Genomic DNA, 21,817 nt, shown 5'->3' with positions numbered 1-21,817 from the left:
CAGAGAGTGCTGCAGTCAGCAAGTCCTGGTTATAGAGATTCAGCCTGGTACTCATTCTGGACTCCGTGTTCGGCTTCTAGAGAGCACAAGTCCTCAGACCATTCTATTTATTAAGTGGATTTGGCAAAGGGAGTTAATTCCTTGTAAAAAATACACCAGCAAATGATTAAAAATAACATTCAAAGAAGACAGCCAAAAATAATGTGCAAAAGAAGAGCAAATTGCTTAACTCAAATGCAAGTTTAGAAAAAGAATTCTATTAAAATTTCTTTAGGCATTTATCGGAAACATTGAAGTGTTTTAAAAAGAAGAGTCAGATGTGGGATACGAGCTCAATCTCCTCAGAGACTGACTTTTTTTCCTTTTAAACAGTTTTGTATAGTTTTTAATGATGAAGACTATAAATGGTGAAAGGATGAAGCAGGGGTTCTTAATAGTGAATCTTCTGGCAATTTAGGCAAATTTTATATACATGTCCTTTTTCTGGAGAAACTCCAAAGTTTTATTTGGATTCTCAAAGGGGGGTATTAATCAGAAGAGGTCTAAAAACATGGGTGGGTTTGCCTGGGTGGCTCAGTCGGTTAAGCATCTGCCTTCAGCTCAGGTCATGATCCCTGGGTCCTGGGATCAAGTCCCGCATCGGGCTCCCTGCTCAGCGGGGAGCCTGCTTCTCCCTCTCCTTCTGCCTGCCGCTCCCCCTGCTTGTGCTCAATCTCTCTCTCTTTCAAATAAATAAATAATATCTTTAAAAAAATAAATAAAAACATGCATGTTCTTCCTATCTACTACTCTGAGCTTAACAGGAGGGATGAAAACACTTCCAAATTACCTTTATTCCAAGTACATCTCAAGTCTCAATGCATTTCTCATCTATTTCAAAGTAAATTTTAGAAACCTCTACCTTTAACAGTCTCAAAATGAAAAAGAAAAAAATCCACAGGTGGGATTTTTTCAAAGGCTAAAGTATGTACCGATCCCATGCACTTATCAAGCTTGACAAGGATTTCTGGAGATGCTCTTGAGCACTTTGAACATCTGGAGCCCTGTAGGAGTGGGACTGCTAAGACATCAAAACGTGTTAGCGTTTTAGCTTGCCTGATTAAAAATGTAGTGTCATAGCCCCTAGGTCCCAGAAAAATCACTAGAAGTACTTAACAGATTCCCACACAGTGAAACCATTCTTTGGGCAGTTAATTAGGAACTGTGCTTTTTTCCCTAGACTCAAAGAAGGTCTCAAACTGCTCAGCACAGTGTGTCTATTACACACATTATTGAAAGTTAAAAAAAAATTTTTTTTTTTTTTTTTTTTGCCTGAACTTGTGGGAAAAATTCTTACAGAAAATAAAAATCAAAGGAACCATCCTCCGACCAGGGGCATTGTGTGAATTTCTTGTTAATTACATATGCTGAAGGTGGAGCAGTGCGAAAACTTGTGTTCTCAGTGGAAGTGATTTTAGACTCCTACTCCTGTTAATGTGTTCATCATAAAGCAGGGAACGACACCCCAGCTGAGAATATGGTCACGCCGTGACAACAACAGAATTTGGAGAGGACAGCAAAATTCTAAAAATATTTTTTTCTATTTTTTATGCTAAGAAGAGCTGAAGAATAGGATTAAAATACCAAGAAAATACCCAAAATAAAAAATTAGAGGAAAGAACCTTGCCTGTTGTGCTTTATCTGTGCTAAAACATACTTTTTTCTCTTCCTTCTTTTTTTTTTTAAGATTTTATTTATTTATTTGAGAGAGAGAGAATGAGAGACAGCATAAGAGGGAAGAAGGTCAGAGGGAGAAGCAGACCCCCTGCTGAGCAGGGAGCCCAATGCGGGACTCGATCCCGGGACTCCAGGATCATGACCTGAGCCGAAGGCAGTCGCTTAACCAACTGAGCCACCCAGGCGCCCCTAAGATTTTATTTATTTACTGGACACACAGCGAGAGAGAGCACAAGCAGGGGAGCAACAGAGGGAGAGGGAGAAGCAGGCTCCCCACTGAGCAGGGAGCCTGAGATGGGGCTCGATCCCAGGACTCTGAGACCATGACCTGAGCCAAAGGCAGATGCTTAACCAACTGAGCCACCCAGGCACCCCTTTACTCTTCCTCCTTGACTCCCGTACCCCAGTCTGTTATATAGTATAGCGTATCTTGTTACTACACTAGATAAGGGGAAATAAAGGAGGGGGACATCATTTATTAGAGAATCATTTTTTTAAATAAACATTTATTTTTCCTTTTGTCATATTTTTTTCTCCTTGGTGTTTTCAAATCCTCCTTTTGAGGCTTGAACCTTAAAATAGATAGCTTTTAGGTGGATTACTTATTTCTTTTTTAATAGCATTGAAGATGTGTTATTCTAAGTAAGATGTTAATTCCCAGTGAAGCCATTTGAGGGCATTGACCCAACATAACTCAAGCTGTCCCATGAAAAATCACACCTCAAAGCAGAGATTCAGGAGAACCCTGGCAATTATTCTACCTGTGCTTCCTCATTACACATTATAGCCATCCATATTTATAGAGAAGTGGCAGAAAGGGAACCAAGAATGTTACAGGAGATTGTTGAAATCTATTTTAGTGTTTTTGTAAAGATGTATGTCTTATAGTATGACCTTACCCGTTTGTTCCATGTATTTGTTCTTTCCCTCCTAGGTTGTAATTTGTATTATTAGCATAAAGGAAATGGTGTCACTATTTCACCTTCCCTAGAGGGGCTGAGACTGGCATTTCTGCTGGGTGACCACCGAGCAAAGTCCTGGCTGCTGTGGTCAGAGGAAGACTTCCCTGAGTAGGTGTTAGGAGGGAGGACGACTGACATGAGCCCGAGGCCCAGGCAATGGACACTGCCCATTCTGGCGCTCACTCCAGTGGGTTCTGCACCTTCTGCATAGGCAACTCAGCTTCCACAGTTCTTGACCTTCAAATGACATCCCTCTCAGTGACCTTGGCTGTCACCTTCCTCATTATCTTGTGGCCGCGTTTATGTCTCTGCTCTCAGGCCTTTGTCTCTTTTCTCCCCACTGCGGCAGGAACTGCTTTTTATCTTGAAAGGAGACTTCACTTCGGTCAAATTCCATTTTCTTGCTAACATTTTGGGTATGTTCCAAGTCCCATTGGCTTGCTTTGGCCTAGGCTTTAGAAGACCAAGATGGGAAGACTTCTTTTCCTTCTACACTTTTTCTTATAAAAAGGAGAGTGAATGCTTACCCAGCCCTGACTACAGGCCAGTCCCTGCAAGGCCTGGTCTCTACCTACCTCACCACAATTTTCTTCACTCTAGATTCTTTCTTTCAATTCCTTAGCCCATTCAGGCTCCTTGCCTTTCAGAGCCTTTGCCCAGAATGGTCTTCTCCTCTCATCTCCTTTGCCTAGCGAACTCCTACTTACCATTCAAATCTCTGGTCTCAGCTCCTGACATTTCTTCACTGACTCCTCCCTGACCTTAAGACTATGTCAAATTCCCATGTTATATGATTTTAGAGAAGCAGGTGCTGCTCCTTCCGAGTATTTATTGCATTTGCAATGTTATATGTGTTTGTGTCATTACTTAGCAGTGTCCACCTCCCCGACGAGACCACTGGTTCCATAAGGGGCTTTTTTCAATCTCACCATTAAATCCTCAGTGCCTAGCCTAAGGAGGGTGATAGGTTCTTGTGGGATAAAATTAGAGGAAAGAACCTTGCCTGTTGTGCTTTATCTGTGCTAAAACATACTTTTTTATGTTTTTTCCCTCACTACAATCTTTAGAGTCACTAGGATTGAATCAGTTCTATTTGGAAAACTCCTGGAGTAACTAATTAGGTAAAATTAACCTGGATTTCCTAGGATTTTGTATGATTTCTCTAACAGAGTAAATGAATGTGACAGACAATGATCAGATTTGGAAGAAAAAGTCTCAAAATTGAAGTTCTGTAGCCTAAGTGTAAGTAGATGATGTAAAAGGTTGTTAGCCTTGTAGTAGACTTAAATTGTACACACTACGGTTCAGGAATGCAAAAATAAACCCTTTTGAAAAATAAGCTTTGGGGGGGTACCCGTGTGGCTCAGTCAGTTGAGTGTCCAACTCTTGATTTTGGCTTGGGTCATAATCTCAGGGTCATGAGATCAAGCCCAGGGTAGGGCTCCATGCTGGGCATGGAGCCTGCGTGGTAGTCTCTGTCTTCCTCTCCCTCCGCCACACCCCCTTCCCTGTCCCCAGGCGCATTCACGTCCGTGCTCTCTGTCTCTCAAAAAACCCCACAAAAAACAAAAACCTTTACTTGCCCACAAGTCTCCATCTCCATTCAGTAGCAAAAAAACAACAAACTTAATCTTTCCACATAAATATAACTGTCTTTTGGTTTAAGACTTAATTTCTTCTTAGAATCTATTCAGACATCATAAGATTTAAACTCCTCCCCAGAATTACCTTTTGGTACAGGTGCAGGAAATTGTTATGAATAACAAAGGTATTACAAAAAGGTAAACTAGTCAATATGGCGGGGGGAGGGGGGGAGGGGGGCTTTCTCTTTAGGAAAAATAAGATTAGATCCTTGCCTCTACCACACACAAAATAAATTTAAATATGAAAACAAAACTTGTAAACTAGTAGGAGAAAATACAAAGGAATTATTTCATGGCCTTCAGGAAAGAACAAAAAAAAAATAAAATAATTAGTAGAAAGAAAGAAATTAAGAGAGGGCGCCTGGGTGGCTCAGTCATTAAGCATCTGCCTTCAGCTCAGGTCATGATCCCAGGGTCCTGGGATCGAGCCCCGCATCAGGCTTCCTACTCAGCGGGAAGCCTGCTTCTCCCTCCCTCACTCCCCCTGCTTGTGTTCCCTCTCTCGCTATGTCCCTCTCTGTCAAATAAATAAAAATAAAATCTTTAAGAAAAAAAAGAAATTAAGTGATCTCTATTTATAAATGATAATGAAATGATCTGACTAGAAAACAGACTTGATTTAATAAGAAACTTGGTAATGTAACTAGGTATAAACCAGTCAAAAATCATTCACTTTTTCTAGTAACAATCAGAAAATTAAAAAGAAAATACTCCATTTGCAGTAGCAACTAAACTATAAAATACTTAGGAATAAATTAAGAAAATAAAGCATATATATGGTAATCTGAAGTAAACATGATAATAGTAATTATGTAAATTGGTAGATATTTGTATTATATATACTTTCCTATACTTTTTAATTAAAAATTTAAGATTAGAGTGTGTCAAATTAATGATTACTCTCTTGTGATATCACACATGAGGTTTTTTCCCAAGTTTATTGTTGGCTGAATTTACAATAATTTAAGAAATTAATGTAGGTGCATTGCATAAGTCTGAGTCTTGTCATTATTTCGTTTGTTTTGTTTCCTTTTTTGGTAACTAATTTGTTGGTTTAGTTTAACTTGGTAATTAACTGTTCGTTACATGAAGAATATGAAATTCTCTTAAATATTCACTTTTGAGTGTACAAGTGAGGCAATTATCTCTGCAAGAGTTAAGAGGTAACATTCTGGATCTTTTTGGAGGAATGGTTCCTCAACTGAGCAGGTAGTGACAGGAAAGTGGCTCTTAATCTCTCTGCTGAGTTACCTATTTTGCAACGTAGAAAATAAGGTGTGGTATCAGCCAATAATACAGGCAGTGACTTTGCATTAACAAAGAGAGTTCAGTAGCACACAAAGAGGAAGTTAGGGGAAAACAAAACAAAACAAAAACCCGGTCTTTATTATGAATACAGGAAACAAGACTATCAGCACCTTTGCATTTGGTTCTCCAACTGAGCAAATATTTAATATATCGATAGCCTGTTTGTATTTAATAGGTAACTGTTGGGGAGAGATATATAAAGGCATTATACAACAGCCCCACCTATTAAAAAAATGACAGTTAAACATGATTTTGTTGGATTTGATGACTAAGAAAAAAATAAGTAAAAGTGGAGTGAAGTGGGGCCCTATCTTTTCAATTTTTTCCCCTGACATATTGGCTAAGAGTTCTCTGAACAAGGAAGTTGACTTCTTTGAACTTAAATTGGGCTAATGCATGGAGATGAACATGCAATCTGTAGTACATTAAACCAGCAAATCTAGTTTTTCACCAATTCAATACTATGCTATAGATCCTGTTTCACTTGGCAAAAAAATTTCTAGCCTGGCAGTGGATGATAAGATGTTCAACAAGGAGAATCCGAGCAATAGGAGATTTTAGTTCCAGAATTTGCAAGTCAAATTTAAAAAATATCCGGTTCAGGCAAGCAAATTTGCATATATGTGCAAGTAAAAGAAGTTAAAAAAAGTTTGGACCTTGACATTACAGTCAATATTACATGTATACTTAACCAATTTTCTACTAGAAACAGTTTTCGGTCTTTTTTTTTTTAAGATTTATTTATTTATTTGAGAGAGACGGGGGTGGGGGGTGGGGAGGCACAGAGGAAGAGGGAGAGAGAAAGAATCTCAAGCAGACTCCTCGCTGAGTGCCGAGCTGTACACAGGGCTCCATCTCACAACCCCGAGATCATGACCTAAGTTGAAATCAAGAGTTCACCACTTAATGGACTGAGCCACCCAGGCACCCCCAAATAGTTTTCAGTCTTGTTTCTGTTTTAAGCTACTATAGGACCAAATCTTTTATCTGCATTCTGAAACATGAAGAGTTGTTCTGAAAGCCTTTTTGTAATCCATTTGGTGATAAAAGCTGACCTGATATGAATTTATTTGGCAATAAAAACTATGAAGCTATTAAGCTATTTATAACCTTTACATATCTGACTTCATATAAATATGCTTCACTGCAGAGTCATTAATGGTTGTGGTTGGTTGTGGGGTGCTGCCCTAGTATCTCCTGGGGGTGTTACATAATATGAAGTACTAGGTGGCTCAGGTGGTTAAGCATCTGCCTTCCGCTCAGGTCATGATCTCCACGTCCTGGGATCAAGCCCCATGTCCACCTCCCTGCTCAGTGGGGAGTCTGCTTTTCCCTCTCCCTCTGCCTCTCCCCCTGCTTCTGCACTCTGCTTCTCTCTCTCAAATGAATAAATAAAATCTTTTTTAAAAAGTATACACGTTATCTTTTTAAATCTGATACATTCTTAACTCTGACACATATATGTCCCCAGGGTTTTGGATAAGGGATGATGGGCCTGTATACACTGCAACAAACATCCTTAATATTCTTATTTTGTTAGGATAAATTTGTATCATGTACAACATATTTTTAAGTCAGATTTTTTGGGTTTGAATCCTAGTTATTTATTAGTTATAGCTATACTTAAATTTTCTTAGCAGTAAAATGGGGATGATAATAAGTTGGAGTTATTCTGAGTATTAACTAACACAGGCAAAACGCTTCAAAGTCTGGTAATTAGTATTTAATATACAGCAACTAAATGTGCCAATTTATATTTCCCACAGCAGTGCACCCATTTCTCTACGTTCTTGTCTACATTTGGTATTATCATTCTTTATAATCTTATCTAATGCGATGGCCCCTCCCCCAAAAGATGTTCCATTTTTTTTGCTTGCGTTTGATTCCTAGTGATGTTGACAATATTTCCATACTTTATTAGTATTTTTATACTCAACTATTCTTGAGTGTCATAACTTTTTTTTTAAAGTGTTATGTTTTGTTTTGTTTTTTAAAGATTTTATTTATTTGACAGAGAGAGGGACAGCGAGAGAGGGAACACAAGCAGGGGGAGTGGGAGAGGGAGAAGCAGGCCTCCCGCTGAGCGGAGAGCCTGATGTGGGGCTCGATCCCAAGATCCCAGGATCATGATCTGAGCCGAAGGCAGACACTTAAGGACTGAGCCACCCAGGTGCCCCGAGTGTCACAACTTTTAAAAGATTTTTCTTTTAGTATGTTTTCTAATACTAAAATACTATTTAAAATTTACATTTACCTCTAATTTTCCTAGTATTTTCAAATTTCTGTTCTCCTCTTTTTCTTACTTCCTTTCCTCCCTTCTTTCCTTTCCTCATTTTTTTTTTCTTTCTTGCCTTCTTTCATTTCTTTTAGAGTTTAATCCTTTTAGGATTCATTTTGATGTCTGACTTTTTTTAATCCTATATTGCTCGCCATTTGCCCTAATATCAGTTACTGAATAATCATCTATTTCATCACTGATTGAAAACCATTTTTATCATATGCAAATTGACCTATTAATTCTCTTGCCCACAACATATTGTTTAAAATTCTGTATAGCTCAAATACACCCTATTTTTATTTTTCAAAATTTTCTGAGATACTGATACATATTTATTCTTACAGACAAAAATCTGAATTATTTTGCAAAACTTTCAACAAACCTGCATTGGGATTTTGATTGGGATTAACTTGGAAGAAATGAATGTATATTTCAATAGTGATTCTTTCCATTTATTCAAGGCCATGAAAAATGTCATGCCTTAAAGTTTTGTAAACTTTAAGGGCATTGCTAATAGCTATAGCTGATTAACAAGTTCTGAAATATACATACCCTTTTAGTTTATAGCAAGTTGGAAACTGATATAGCAAGTCACAAGTTGATTAATATGTGAATACCTGGGGCACCTGGGTGGCTCAGTCGGTTAAGCGACTGCCTTCGGCTCAGGTCATGATCCCGGGGTCCTGGGATCGAGTCCCACATCGGGCTCCCTGCTCAGCGGGAAGCCTGCTTCTCCCTCTCCCATTCCCCCTGCTTGTGTTCCCTCTCTCGCTGTCTCTCTCTCTGTCAAATAAATAAAATCTTAAAAAAAAAAATATGTGAATACCTTTTTTTTGAGAGAGAGCGAGAGCCTGAGCAGGGGGAGGGGGCAGAAGGAGAGAGAATCTCAAGCAGACTTCATGCTGCTCACAAAGCTGGACCTGGGGCTGGATTTCACGATGCTGAGATCATGACCTGAGCCAAAATCAAGAGTCATATGCTTAACTGACTGAGCCACCTAGGTGCCCCATATGTGAATATCTTTATTGGTACTAGGTAGTTGTTATGGATTGAATGTTTGTCACCCTGGAAATTCATATGTGGAAGCCCTAAGTGTAGTGCTGCTTGAAATGGGGTTTGGGGGAGGTAATTAGGATTAGATGAGATAATGAAGATGGGCTCCTCATGACGGAATCAGTACTCTTACAAGAAGAGATGCCAGAGATCTCCCCCCCACACACACTCCCTGTGATGGCACAAAGAGGTCATGTGAGCATATGGTGAACGGGTGACTATCTGCAGTATTTTGCTGAAGCTTTGCACAAGGAAAAAATGAAGGTTTCTGGGTCACCTTATTCCTTCATTCAAAGTGAAAATGTTTTAGTTCTACAGATTAATTGCATATTCCTAGAAATGTTGACTTCCCTGTTTTATTGCATAGAGGAATGCCAATGAGAAAACTGTCATTGACGTCTAGTGACCACAAGGCTAATACCTGGGCACATCCGGAAGGAGTAGCACAGAGGCACCTTTCTAGTCATTCTTTGTAGTCAGGGAACACTTTAGAGTTTGCTACATGCATTTGCATGCAAAATTTTCTTTCATCCTCAAAATAAATTCAAATGAAGTGTCAGTCTCATTTTATGGGTAGTACAAACTGAGATTTAGAGAAATGAAATGTCTTTTGCAAGGTAGCATAGAACTAGAGCTAGATTTTTTCATTGAATGAATTTTTTTTCTGAGAATTTACTGTGTGCAAACTATGGTCCCCCAACCTAGACCTTTCTCTCCTCCAGTGGTAGGAATTCTTTTCAGCAACTGTATGGCTTCTTGGCTGCCTTATGCCATGCTGTACTTAGCTAGGTAGCTCTAGGTACCCCCAAAGATCCAGCCCACCACTGGACTCTGAACCTGTTGGCAGATATGGGGTGCTACCTCCCCTGAGGGACAAATCTCTGCCAGTCTCTACTGAGCCAGTGATTGAAAAGGGCTTCTCTTGACATCTGAGTGTTTGCTTGGGAAGCTGTCTTTCAACTCTCCCTCCCCTATTCTTCTCCTCCTAATTATTCTGCTTTGTATACAGTAAATGGGAGGTTTTACATTTGACCTTAGGTCCAAATGAGAGAAGTCAGGCAGGCAACATAAAACCCTCAGGTCTTGGTTTACTCATTGTCCTACTTTATCCTGAACCAAACCTTTCACTAGTGAAGTGAATCAATGTCCCAAATTCAATATAAGGTTTGATGTTTGTTGAAGTAGACAGAAGGGAAATCATTGTTGCAACAGTAGAAATTTATAAAGCAAGAACAATGAAAATAATATTACATTTAACTGAAAAGCAGGTGAATTGTTAAGTGAAGTTCTTTTCTGAAAAGACCAGTGGCATTGAGTCCCAGCTTTGTATTAACTGTGTGTGGAGAAGATAAATCAGGAGTGAGGTATGCCGTGATTTTCTGTTCTAGGAAAAGTGAATTAAAAAAATTTTTGTTCTGAAAATTTTTAAATTTATATAGCTTGTAAACTACACAGAAGGGTATACAACATTAACAACTTAAAGTTTATCTTTAAATTTAAATCTGCAGGCATCTTTTTCTTATTCTCTCTAGGAGCCTTCTCTAATTTTATCCCCTTTAGACTTATTATGCCCAGAAATAAAAAATGAATCATGTCACATAGCAGAAAAACCGGTAGGTCCTTTCAGCACTTTGGGCATATTCACGTTTTCAAATATTTTCTTTAGAACTCCACTGGAATCTCTTGTTAGAGTGGTATGGAATTACCAAGCCAGAAAGTCCGAGTGTTGCATTAGTAACAGTATTCGCAGGAGAGATCTTGGGAACAGAGCTATCAACATAGATTCAGCAAATTCTCGGATATATTTCACCCTCAGGCCTCTAAACTCAAGGGAAAAAAACAACAGCATTTTCTTTCATGGAGTATAGAAAAGCAGCATTGCGGTATATAGTTAGAGGAACACGGGACTAGGGGACAGGGAGCTACTGCATTTTGGTTTTGGTTCTGAGATTTTAACCAAATTATTTTTTCAGGTTTCGATTTCCTCATCCATAAAAGTGGAAGTAATAATTCTTATGTCATAGAATATCTGGAATGATTAAATAAAAATATTTGATATCAAAATGATATGAAGTAGAGAAACAAAGAGAAAAGAATTCCTGAAGGCTCGATAGCCAGGTGCTCTAGTTGCAGCTGGGGCTCCTAAGAGAGATTAAGATCCATGATTTAGGTCCACAATTCCAACCACGCTAGAATTTTAAATCAAATCATTAATTAAAACGCTTTCAATTAAGTTTAAGTAAGCTATATTTTGCTCTACAAGAAATTTTCTTAATTTGAATATATTCAAAGTAGTAAAAAGAGTAAATCAACAATGGAAAATAAAAATACTTTCTATAAGTATTTCCTTCCAAATGTGTCTTTTGCTGGCAGACTAATAATTCATAATAAAAATAATCTGTATAACATTTTACACTTTTTCAAAATGCTTTTCAAAGGGTACCCTAAATTATATGTAATATGTTAAATAAGTATGGCTTTTAAAATTTGACAACACCAAAGTCTGACAGGTTATATTTTTCTACTTTTAAAGACTATTCTCTGGATGGTGAGTAAATAATTTCATACAGTATTTTAAAAGATTCTATAGACAAAACTTCCTCAAACAGAATTTTAATTCAATATGTTAGCCATTGAATTTGAAAGAAAAAATGATTAAGTATGTCAAAATATGCTGAAAAGACACTCAGTTTTTCCTGAAAATAAAATTCAGTAAAATCAAGAAAATAATGATAGATCAAAAGTTTCAGCTGTTAAAATTAGAAAACTATCTAAGAACCACATAAAACATTTTCTTTTCTAATAACTGCATATATATCTTCATATATACTTTTCAAGAGTAATCTTATTAAAATATAAGAGTTAACAAATGTTTCAGTAATAGATTTTTCTATTAAACACACACATATACATACAGATATTTAGGAAGAATCCATATCATCTTCTGGTTATTGATGACAAAAAGCATCTGATAAGTTAATAGTCTTTCATTTGACCTTCTGAAAGTAGTGAGACATATTTTTAATCACTTTGGTATATAATTGGATCAGATTTTATTTTCAGTACTTTTTCATAATTTCTTCTTAGCAAGATAAGCTAGTCACAAGAAAAATAAAGTAATTTAAAGTTAATACTTGATACGAGGCTAGAATATATGTCTTTATAAAAATAAATATGTAATATTTTATTTCCGAAACGAGGTAGATAAATTAAAACATTCTAGAACATGATCTGCACTTAAAAAAAAAGAAAATAGCAATCACCAATTCAACCTGTATGAATCAAATAGCTGGAAAGTTTTTTATTTTTGACATCTATACCATATATTTAAGTACAAGGCCTCTGAAATACATTTTCTACGCCCCAAAACCTTACTAAATTGAAATTCATATTTTTCATTTACTTACTCATTACTTAATCTACCTAGGGAACTTTGCTATTCAGGTCAAAGACATATGCAATTAAACCAAAGTTTTTTGTTTTTTTTTTTTATGTTTAAGTGGTATTTTCCCTTTATATACCTCATATGGTAAAATACATCAGGAAAAGCTATTACTCTTCAGATGTTGTACCACAAATAATTATTTAGATGATGAGTTAATAAAAATTTCAAGGTCTGCTAAAGAATTATGAAGCTCATCATTCATGTCTTGACTTCTAAGAAAATTTTTAAGAGTATCTAAAGCAGTTATTGCCTCATTTTTTGATGGCAAAGGGAGTTCAGTTCCTAGAGATCCATCATCATCCTCTTCGTCAGAAGTATAAAATTCAGTTTCATCTGATTTACTTTCTTTGGTCCATACCGAATCACCTTCTGGTGCAGCTTCACATGTCTCCAAATCATCATCGAGGGCAGCATACTCTTCTATAGATAAACCTTCAGGAAATTCCACGCCTGCTGCCTGAGCATGGGCAACCAAATCAAGACCAGTGTCTGTCTCTGCATTTGTCTTGTCACTTTCTCCTTTTTGAGATTTGAATCCTGCCTCTTCATAACTCTTAACAATAGTCTCTGGGGTTACAGCCCTCCAACAAAGGTGCAAAGTATCAACTGCATCGAGTAGAGAAAATGTAAATTCTTTGCTGCCTTCAACAGAGCTTAAAAATTTCTTGATAAGACAATGTCGATATTTGATTTTAAGGCTTTTAATAACACCTTGTTTCATAGCTATAAATTTGGAAGATAAACATGATGGAAAGAACGCTAACTCAATGGACTTTAGGTTCTTTACCTCTGGATGTGAAGGAAAAGAATCAACAAAAATCACCACTCTTCGTTGCTGGACTTGAAATTTCTCATCGAGCTTCCGCATCCATTGTTCAAATACATCTGAGGTCATCCATGCCATTCTGTTAGCTTCATAACACACAGGCAATGATTTTATACCTTTGAAACAATGTGGATTTCTGTTTTTTCCAATGATAAGCAAAGGAAGTTTCTCTGAGCCATCCATGTTCGCCCCAACCACCAGAGTTATTCTGTCTTTGCATAACTTTCCGATTGAGCATGTTTCTCCTTTAAATGCAAACGTATTTGTAGGTAACATTCGATACAGCAGCCCAGTCTCTTTTATATTAAAAACATTTTTAGGATGATAATCATTTAAATAATAAGGAAGTACATTTTGGTGCCAGACAGTTGAAGGGTCTACTGATACACCTGTAGCTTCTACAGGTTGAGCTCTGAATACTAAACCATACCTGGATTTAAAGCGGTCCAGCCAACCATTACTGCACTTAAAATCATTATGTCCCAGTTTCAGGGCAAAATCATTAGCTTTTAGACGCAACATTGGACCATTAACTGGTACATTTAGACACTGAGCAATTCGATACCACCTCATTAATGCTTCTTCCAGATCTGTGTAAAAAGCAGTTCTCAGTCTTTTTCTCTTTGGATCAAATCTCAGAGATTCAAAGGCTTCTAGAACTTTGTCTTTATTCTTCATAATAGAAGACAACGAATTTTTCTTTATTCCATATTCAGCTGCAATTTCTGCCTTCTTCTTGCCGCTTTCTACTGCATTTATGATGTCGATCTTTTCTTCAATGGATAAACTTTTCTTTTTCTTCACTGTCACGGGCAGAGCTGAGGCATCCTCGGAAGCTTCTGCCATCTCCACCAGTGCTTATGTAGAGACTGCTTGTCTTTCTGGTGGCTGTTTCTTTAAATTTCTAAAAATTGGTAAGTAAATATATTTTCAAAGGTTCTGAGTAAGAAAAATGTTACACACAGCTAGAATATTCTGGAAGAGAAACTTCCTTCCCAGGACCTGTGCGGCTCGGTTTATAGTTTATTCAGTGTTCCAGAAGTCAAGCTAAAATAGAAATCTCATTATGTCAAACCTGTCCAGTCCTGCTGATATATTTTTGGAACTTCAATCCTTTAAGATGATCCATTTTATCCATGCGCACATTCAACCTCCTATTAATTCTCCGCAGAAGGCCTCCGAGATAAGAAGGAAAAGCATTCAGTAATTTTCAAGCAAAATGTTACCCATTAATTTCCAAGTCTCTCCAGGGTGGAGAAGAAAGTGGTAGACTCCTTCTAGGACTTGACGGTATATCTTCTGCCTCTTGAAAATAGAAAAAAAAAAAAGAAAGCTATCTTAGCAATGATGTGTCAATTGAATATCAAAAAGAATATTTATACTAATTAGTTATGTTTTTAATAATGATGAAAAGAACGGGAACATGTTTCTGCAAATGTAATAACCAAAGCTTCCAGGAGAAATGCTTACCTCCTAAAGGACCTCTGTAAAAAGCCCTCTAGCTCTGCTCTGTGCTTTTGAATTCTCGCTTGCTTTCAAATGCTTTGTAATATATACTTCTGAAATAATTCAGGCAAATTTAATCTGTTTTAAAAATGGGTGCTTACCAAAATTAAAGAACTAAAAATGATGCTGCATAGATCTTTGGTGGCTATTTTTCACATGAAGTCACAACTGCCCCCCTCTGACTTCTCTAAAATAAAAACACAGTCAGACAGTAGTCACAAGGTTCAACTTTTAATAGCACATGGGAGACAGCATCCCCTTTAGAGGAGTCTGGTAGAAAAGGCTTCACTAAAAATCAAATCAAGCGATTCCATTACAAATTTTAAAAATCAAAATATTATTTTATCTAAATGCTTACAAACCTAGTAACTTTTTTTTTTTTAAAGATTTTATTTATTTATTTGACAGAGAGACACAGTAAGAGAGGGAACACAAGCAGGGCGAGTGGGAGAGAGAGAAGCAGGCCTGCCGCCGAGCAGGGAGCCCGATGCGGGGCTCGATCCCAGGACCCTGGGATCATGACCTGAGCCGAAGGCAGACGCTTAACGACTGAGCCACCCAGGTGCCCCAAACCTAGTAACTTTGTATTAACTTGACACATTAGCCAGATGCACAGAGGCCAGAAATAATCGACAAAATGTGTAGGAATAAGCAAATGGTTAAGAGGATATAATGCAGAAAAAGACCTAGACTAGAGTAAGAAGGAAAGTGACCATGGCTCTTGACGTCTCAGGACCTCCACTTCCTTATCTGTAAAATAAAGGGCTTATCATACAGTAAGGATCTGGGCTTTGGTGTCAGGCACACCTGAGTTGACAAGTGATTCTGCCATGTAAACTTATGTGATCCTGGGTAGTTTACTTAACCATTTGAAGCTTCAGCTTCCTTATTTGTAAAATAGGTGTAACTACAGCACCTACCCCATAGGGTTATTGCACATTCAAGGAGATTCAACAAGCTAGTGTAAAGCACTCAGCACAGCATTTAGCACCTTACAAAGTGTTCAATGAATGTTTGGTGATGATCTCATCATCATTATCCTCTCTCTAATGGCCCCTTGGCTGTGTTGATCTTTATAATTCGAAGATTTTTCAAAATCCTACTTGCAAACAGAAGCCAAGAATCCCACTGAAATATATACTGAAAGCAGAGATTCTTTTAAATCAAACAGTACTGTGAGAACAGGCACACGGACCTAGATGGGCTTGCCCCTATCTTCCCAGGTGGCACGTACCCTACGAGAATCTACAAGCTCGGGGCCTACTGCAGGCCAAAGTAACAAGCTAATTTGATGAGGTGTTACTACTGTGTGAAATAATGTGGGCATGATGTTCCTCAGGTTTTTCGCTCTGTCTTCCCAGGTTTCAAGATGTCATGTGCATTTTTTGCACAAAATTTTGGACAACACTTTTTGTCAAAATTCCTCTGCCTTTGTTGTCTTTTAAAAAGTAATTTTTATCACAGAATTACAACTAGTAAAGGAATTTTTTGTTGTTGTCACTGTAAAAAAGTCTTAATAATAATTAGGGCTTTAATTTACAAACACCTTTATTTCCTATATTCCAAACAACTCAGGAGGAAGATAAAACTGAATTTCAAAGCTCATATAGTTATAATGCAGTTGAGTGCAGTCCAGAATCCAGGCTTTCTAATGTAAAGTCTACTATTCTTTTCACTATATTACAGTGTCTTTGAATCACACTGGTGTGGCCTCCTCTGATAACAGTTATACACTCTATGTTCCCAGCACCAAGCCAAACCAAAGCAGCATTTTCAATGCCTATCTGAATCTAACAAAAACAAAACAAAACAAAACAAAAAACCCAAAAAACAAAACAAAAACAATATCAAGCCTCTACAGCAGAACAGAAGAATAGGCCTTTATGAATTCTGTGAATACAAATAGCAACCATATCTCACTGTTAAGTGGGCTGACCTTCCTAAGTAAATAAGCTTTGACCATTCAACTAAAAAACAAACAAAAAAACCTTGCTCATATATGGGACCTCTCTGCACATTTTTCTGTAATTTCCTATAAATCTACAATTACTTCAAAATAAACAGTTTAAAATTATCTTGCTCTTATTAGGAAGATACCAACCTTCAGAAATTGAGGTAGCAAGAACCAATTTTTTAAGAGAAAACCACGCAAAATTACTCCCTAAGAGAAAAAGGGACTCTCCCAATTTCTCTCTCCCTTCTATCTTCTGTTCTTTCCCTTCTTTTCTTCCTTCCTTCTTTTCCTTCTGCCTTATTTCATCATTTGTCAGAAATAAACCCTATCATCTCAAATAACAAGGATTACAGAAAAAGTCACTTGAATTTCCTCCCATATAAAGCAATATAATATACACAGAGATTAGTGATTATCTTGATCAAATTGAAAATAATGATATGTTTATTTAGGAAGATATTAGTTGTTTTCTGCGAGTTAACAGTATACATTTCCTTCTAAAACAATAGTGAAACCTACAATTTTCCATGGTAACATACAATTCATCTTTATTCCCAAAACAACCACATGCCTAACGCCAAACCAGACAAGCCAGACTTTTTGCCTAGAAAAGAACAAGGCACCAATACTGCTTAATCAATGAAGTTAACAGTTTCCATTCTCCTACAGTATAATGTCTCGGATATTTCTTGCAGGGAGTAATGGCAGGAGGTAATATTTCTCAGAAGTACCCATTCTCTCAATTAAGATCATTAATCATTCTACTCCTTGAAAATATTACAGCAGAGAAATATTGTACTACATGTTAAATACTATTTTCTCTATGTCAATGGTAAAGCTAACTAAAGAATAAGAATAGGCAAGTCACTAAAAAAAGACTTACCAATTGAACTCCCAAGAAAACAATAGTCAATTCTACTGGTAACAAGAGAAATGTAAATCTTCTTTCAACACAGGATACCTTTTTGCTTTTTGTTTTTGCCTATCAGAATGGCAGTATCTAGTGTTTGCCAGAATGTCATAACATAGTTTGTGAGGAGGTATATAAATTGGTACAAAGCTTATGAAGGACAAATTAGTAATATGATACAAAAGCCTTAAAAATGTGCATAACTTTTACACAGCAAGTCCATACCTAGGATTTTTATCCCCAAAGAATAATTATAAATATAAAAATAACCTAGCTTACACATGTCTTCATGATCTATTGCTGCATTTAGTAGCTTAAAACAAATACCCATTTATTATCTCACAGTTCTGCAGGCCAGAAATCCAGGTGAGCTCAAATGGATCCTCTACTTAGGATCTCACAAGGCAGAAATCGAGATGTTAGTTATCTGGAGGCTCTGGGGAAGAATCTGCTTGCAAGTTCATTCAGGTTATTTGCAGAATTCAACTTCTTGTGGTTGGAGGACCGAGGTCCCTGAGTTTTTTGCTGGCCCATCAGCAGAGACTGCTCTCAGCTCCTGGTTCAGGCGCTTGACTGTGGCCCTTTTCATTTCAGCAATAGAGAACCTTCCTCCTGTCAAACCTCTCTTACGCTTCGCATCTCTCTGCCTTCTCTGCTGCACCAGCAAGAGAAAACTCCTTGCTCTTAAAAGGCTCCTGTAGCAATTTAGGCCCATCCAGATTATCTCCCTTTTGATTGATTTAAAGTCAGCTGGCTACGTCTGCAAAATCCCTTGTGCATGTAATATAACATGATGAGAATGATGTCCTATCATGTTCATATGGGAGGGAATTATACAAAGTGAGAAGCATTGGAAGTCATCTTAGAATTTTACCATACAACCATATTCCTCACATTGTTGTTTTATAATTACAGACCAAACAGGAAAGAACCTAAATGTATAAAAAGGACTAAGTAAATAAATTAAGAAATATATATGCTGAAACACTACTGAGCCACTGAAGGAGAATATTTAATAATATGAAGAAAATTCCATAATATCTTAAGTGAAAAAAGCAAAATGTAAAACTGTATGGCAACAAAACCAACATATACTGTAAGTTACACCGGGGCAGAGGCTCATGGCTATTCCTACAGTGCTTAGTGCCCAGCAAACAGTAGGTTCTAAATAACAATTTCTTAAATAAATGTAGGAAAAGTATATATGCATAGAAAAGAAGACATTGACAAAATGTTGAATGTTAATTCTAGATAATGGAATTATGAAAAACTTCAGTTTTTTTCTCTTTGTAGTCAGAACAATTTCTACTCTTATATTCCACTCAGACTACTATTCACGGGCTTCTTTAAATGTTCTATTTATCAGTATCCTCTAACAAAGGTTTGTTTCCAGAGAATTACACTGTGCAATCATTAACTAAATATGTCTCCATGAAAAGGGAGGTGATGATGGAGAGTGATAAAATTATTGTGACATTACCAGAATTCCCCTAGAAAAGATTTGAAGGTAGCACCTTTTTCTTTCTCTTGAGGAAATACTATTTATATGCAGCATACAGTATTCAACATCTAAAGTGAAGAAAAAAGGTTGCGTGCACATTTAACTCATTCAGAAAGGAATAATATTCCTTAACCTGTTGCCCCCCTTTGTGGTCAATAAATGAAATATAGGCTGTCAGAGTTCCCACAAGCCAAGTGAATAAATAGCACCCGATTTTTCAAAAGCTGAATAATAGCCAATAACAGTACAAAGACAAATTAGTAGATAATCCCCATGTCATAAACATACAGAGAAGACAACTATTACCTTTTTTCTTACCTCTCCAAACATAGATGCCAATTTAGAGAAAAGAAGTAATCTATTCTTCTTAAGAGAATGAGCAGGCAGAATTCCCCAAACTCTAGGGCAAAGAAAAAAAGAGAGAGGGAAGAAAGAAAGAAAGAAAGAAAGAAAGAAAGAAAGAAAGAAAGATCCCCATCTAAGCAGGTTTAGCTTTAAAATAAGGTCTTTCTGTCAGCATCAAAAATTTCCCCCAAATCAAAAAAAAAATACCAGCTACTGCTTCCTTTTTCCAGAATAAATTACATAGAATTTCACTGTCTTCCATCACCAGCTGAAGCAGCTTCCAGTGTTTTCTTCGAGCCAACCTACATTCTAATTTCCCTTGGGGCAGCAGAAATCATGGGAAGACTAATCCTGTGTGGAGCCTTGCACTATGTATGAGAACTAATCACGTGCAGTACCGGGATCACACCGGACTGAAGTACCTAACATGATTAACGGCACCTTCACCAAACAGAAATTAGCAGGAGTTCCAAGCAGTTTGGAATCCATCTGAATCTCTATCAAAAACATCACCAGCTGCCAAGGAAACTAACCAGCTAAAGACAAATAATTAAAGCAAGTGTCCACCTTTCCAATTTAAGAAACACCTCTGAGTCTAAAAGTTTAATAGTTAGATTAACTCTAATGAAGCTAAGCATCCCCAAACTCAAGAGACACCTGGCAGGAATCCTTAAGGTGCCAGCCAACTCAAACAGTTAAGTACAGATCATTCAAGCACCACTGAGCACTACCATGCTCCTCTTCCTAATTACCCTTCTGAAACTAAGAATACTTGTACTTAGCTGCTCAGTTCCAATATGTTCCTATACAACGAGAGCAGTAATTATTCTAGATTGGGATCCTTTTCTTATAACTGAGAAGACTAACAGGATGGCTTTGAACAGAAAAGTCCACAGTAGGCTATAGAACTGAAGTTACAGTTTGAGTGAACTGGCATATACATTTGCTCTTCTCTTTTCGTTAAGGACAAAGCCACTTAAGATGAGGGTCCTTTATACACAGATTCATGTTTTGAGACTTCAGTACTGTTTTTGACAGAGGAAGTGTCCTGGAGATCTCAGCCGATAAATAATGTTATTTACTTTTGAAACTTTTGTGTCCTCAGGGGTTTTTACTATTCACGGATATGGGGAAGATATTTGCACAGGGATATATGATTCAGTATGCTGAAACTCCCTAGAATTTGTAAAGGCAAAGGTCTGTCTTTGGGCACTTAGCCATTAAAAATGTCTCATCAGCTAATATGACAAAGGCAGGTGAGAAGTACAGTCTAAAGAAGAGTAAATCCCACAGAATGCACTGTTATCCTTCGCATTTCTCCAAGTGAAATGGCGGTAAAAATGAGCATGCAAGGCTTTCAAAGGAAAAACAGTTCAGAACCTTGATGGGAGATGTATGTGGATGGATCAACTGTAGGTACTGTATGCAAATGAGCTTCAGGTGTGTCTAGCACCACTGTGCAGCCATATATTCCCTCCATTCAGTGCCGGGGGTAGGGAGGGTATCCACAGTACAGGTTGGGGTCTCAACTTAGTAAACTACAGAGGGCCCAGAGAGGATTGTTCAGCGGTTTCTGTAGACAGGGCAATGATCTACCTAAGAAGAAATGGGGCGAGCAAATAAAGCAGAACTCAGTCATCTGGATAAAGAAACAGGAGCAGGAAAGAAAATGTATAAGGGGTCCACCGTCGGCGAGCGAGCGAGCAGCGCAGAGAGTGATTACAAACAAGAACTCAGGGATGCCAGGCTTGGAGGTCTGGTCTTCTTGAAGGGGTGGGCGTGAGTGGCGTGGCCGGAGTGGGGCGCTCCAAGAACCGGGGAAGCGAGGGTAAGGCGCCCGCATCCCGTCTGTTCCCTTAACCCCGCATTCCCTCCACCCTCCCACCCCCCGCGGGACCGAAACAACCTTCTACGTGCTCTCCAGCAGCTGAGAAAGCTTTGGTTCTCCTGTGATATGCGTGGCGGCGAGCTACGTCCACCTCCACCCTCCCGGCACCGGCTCACCGTCTGCTGGGGGGAAGCCTAACGCGTGAAGCTGGGGTGTATGAGTGAGAAAGAAGGGACGCTGAGGGCTCCAGGAGACCTCCGACCACTCAACACCAGGCCCGCGCGCCCTTCTGCAAGCTCCCGGCTATGGCAGGTGCACTGGGACCCGGGCGCACACCCCTCTGTGATCCGGCCGCCGCCAGAAAATTACCCGGGCAACAGCACCCGCGGAGCCCCGGATGTGGTTGCTAGGGCCGCAGCGGGAGGGGCGGGGCCAGCCTCCAGGAGAGGGGCGGAGGAGGCCTCAAGGGAGGCGCGTTGGCACCATCGAGATGTGGCTGGGCCGAGCCAGATTGAGGGAGAGAGAGGCCGTCCAGGGCCAAG

General features: G+C 38.3%; 1 protein-coding gene across 2 annotated transcripts; it reads right to left on the bottom strand.

Moving 5' to 3' along the window:
* Positions 1-12,115: 12,115 nt before the first annotated feature.
* Positions 12,116-21,793, bottom strand: TIGD4 (tigger transposable element derived 4). 2 transcript variants are annotated; one of them, XM_081811760.1, is made up of 2 exons: positions 21,444-21,793; positions 12,116-14,527 (listed from the first exon to the last, which is right to left on the bottom strand). In XM_081811760.1, exon 2 carries the CDS (start codon positions 14,075-14,077, stop codon positions 12,542-12,544), a length of 1,536 nt encoding a protein of 511 aa, XP_081667886.1. In that variant the 5' UTR covers positions 14,078-14,527; positions 21,444-21,793; the 3' UTR covers positions 12,116-12,541. The 2 variants fall into 2 exon arrangements, with proteins under 2 accessions (XP_081667886.1, XP_081667887.1); XM_081811761.1 differs by having other exon boundaries at positions 12,116-14,536; positions 21,645-21,659.
* Between the last annotated feature and the right edge of the window lie 24 nt (positions 21,794-21,817).

The sequence above is a fragment of the Leptonychotes weddellii genome, chromosome 2 (genome assembly GCF_054177405.1).
Source record: "Leptonychotes weddellii isolate Sample4059 chromosome 2, ASM5417740v2, whole genome shotgun sequence".
Classification (NCBI taxonomy): Eukaryota; Metazoa; Chordata; class Mammalia; order Carnivora; family Phocidae; genus Leptonychotes; species Leptonychotes weddellii.
This window is presented reverse-complemented; position numbering and strand designations above follow the sequence as displayed.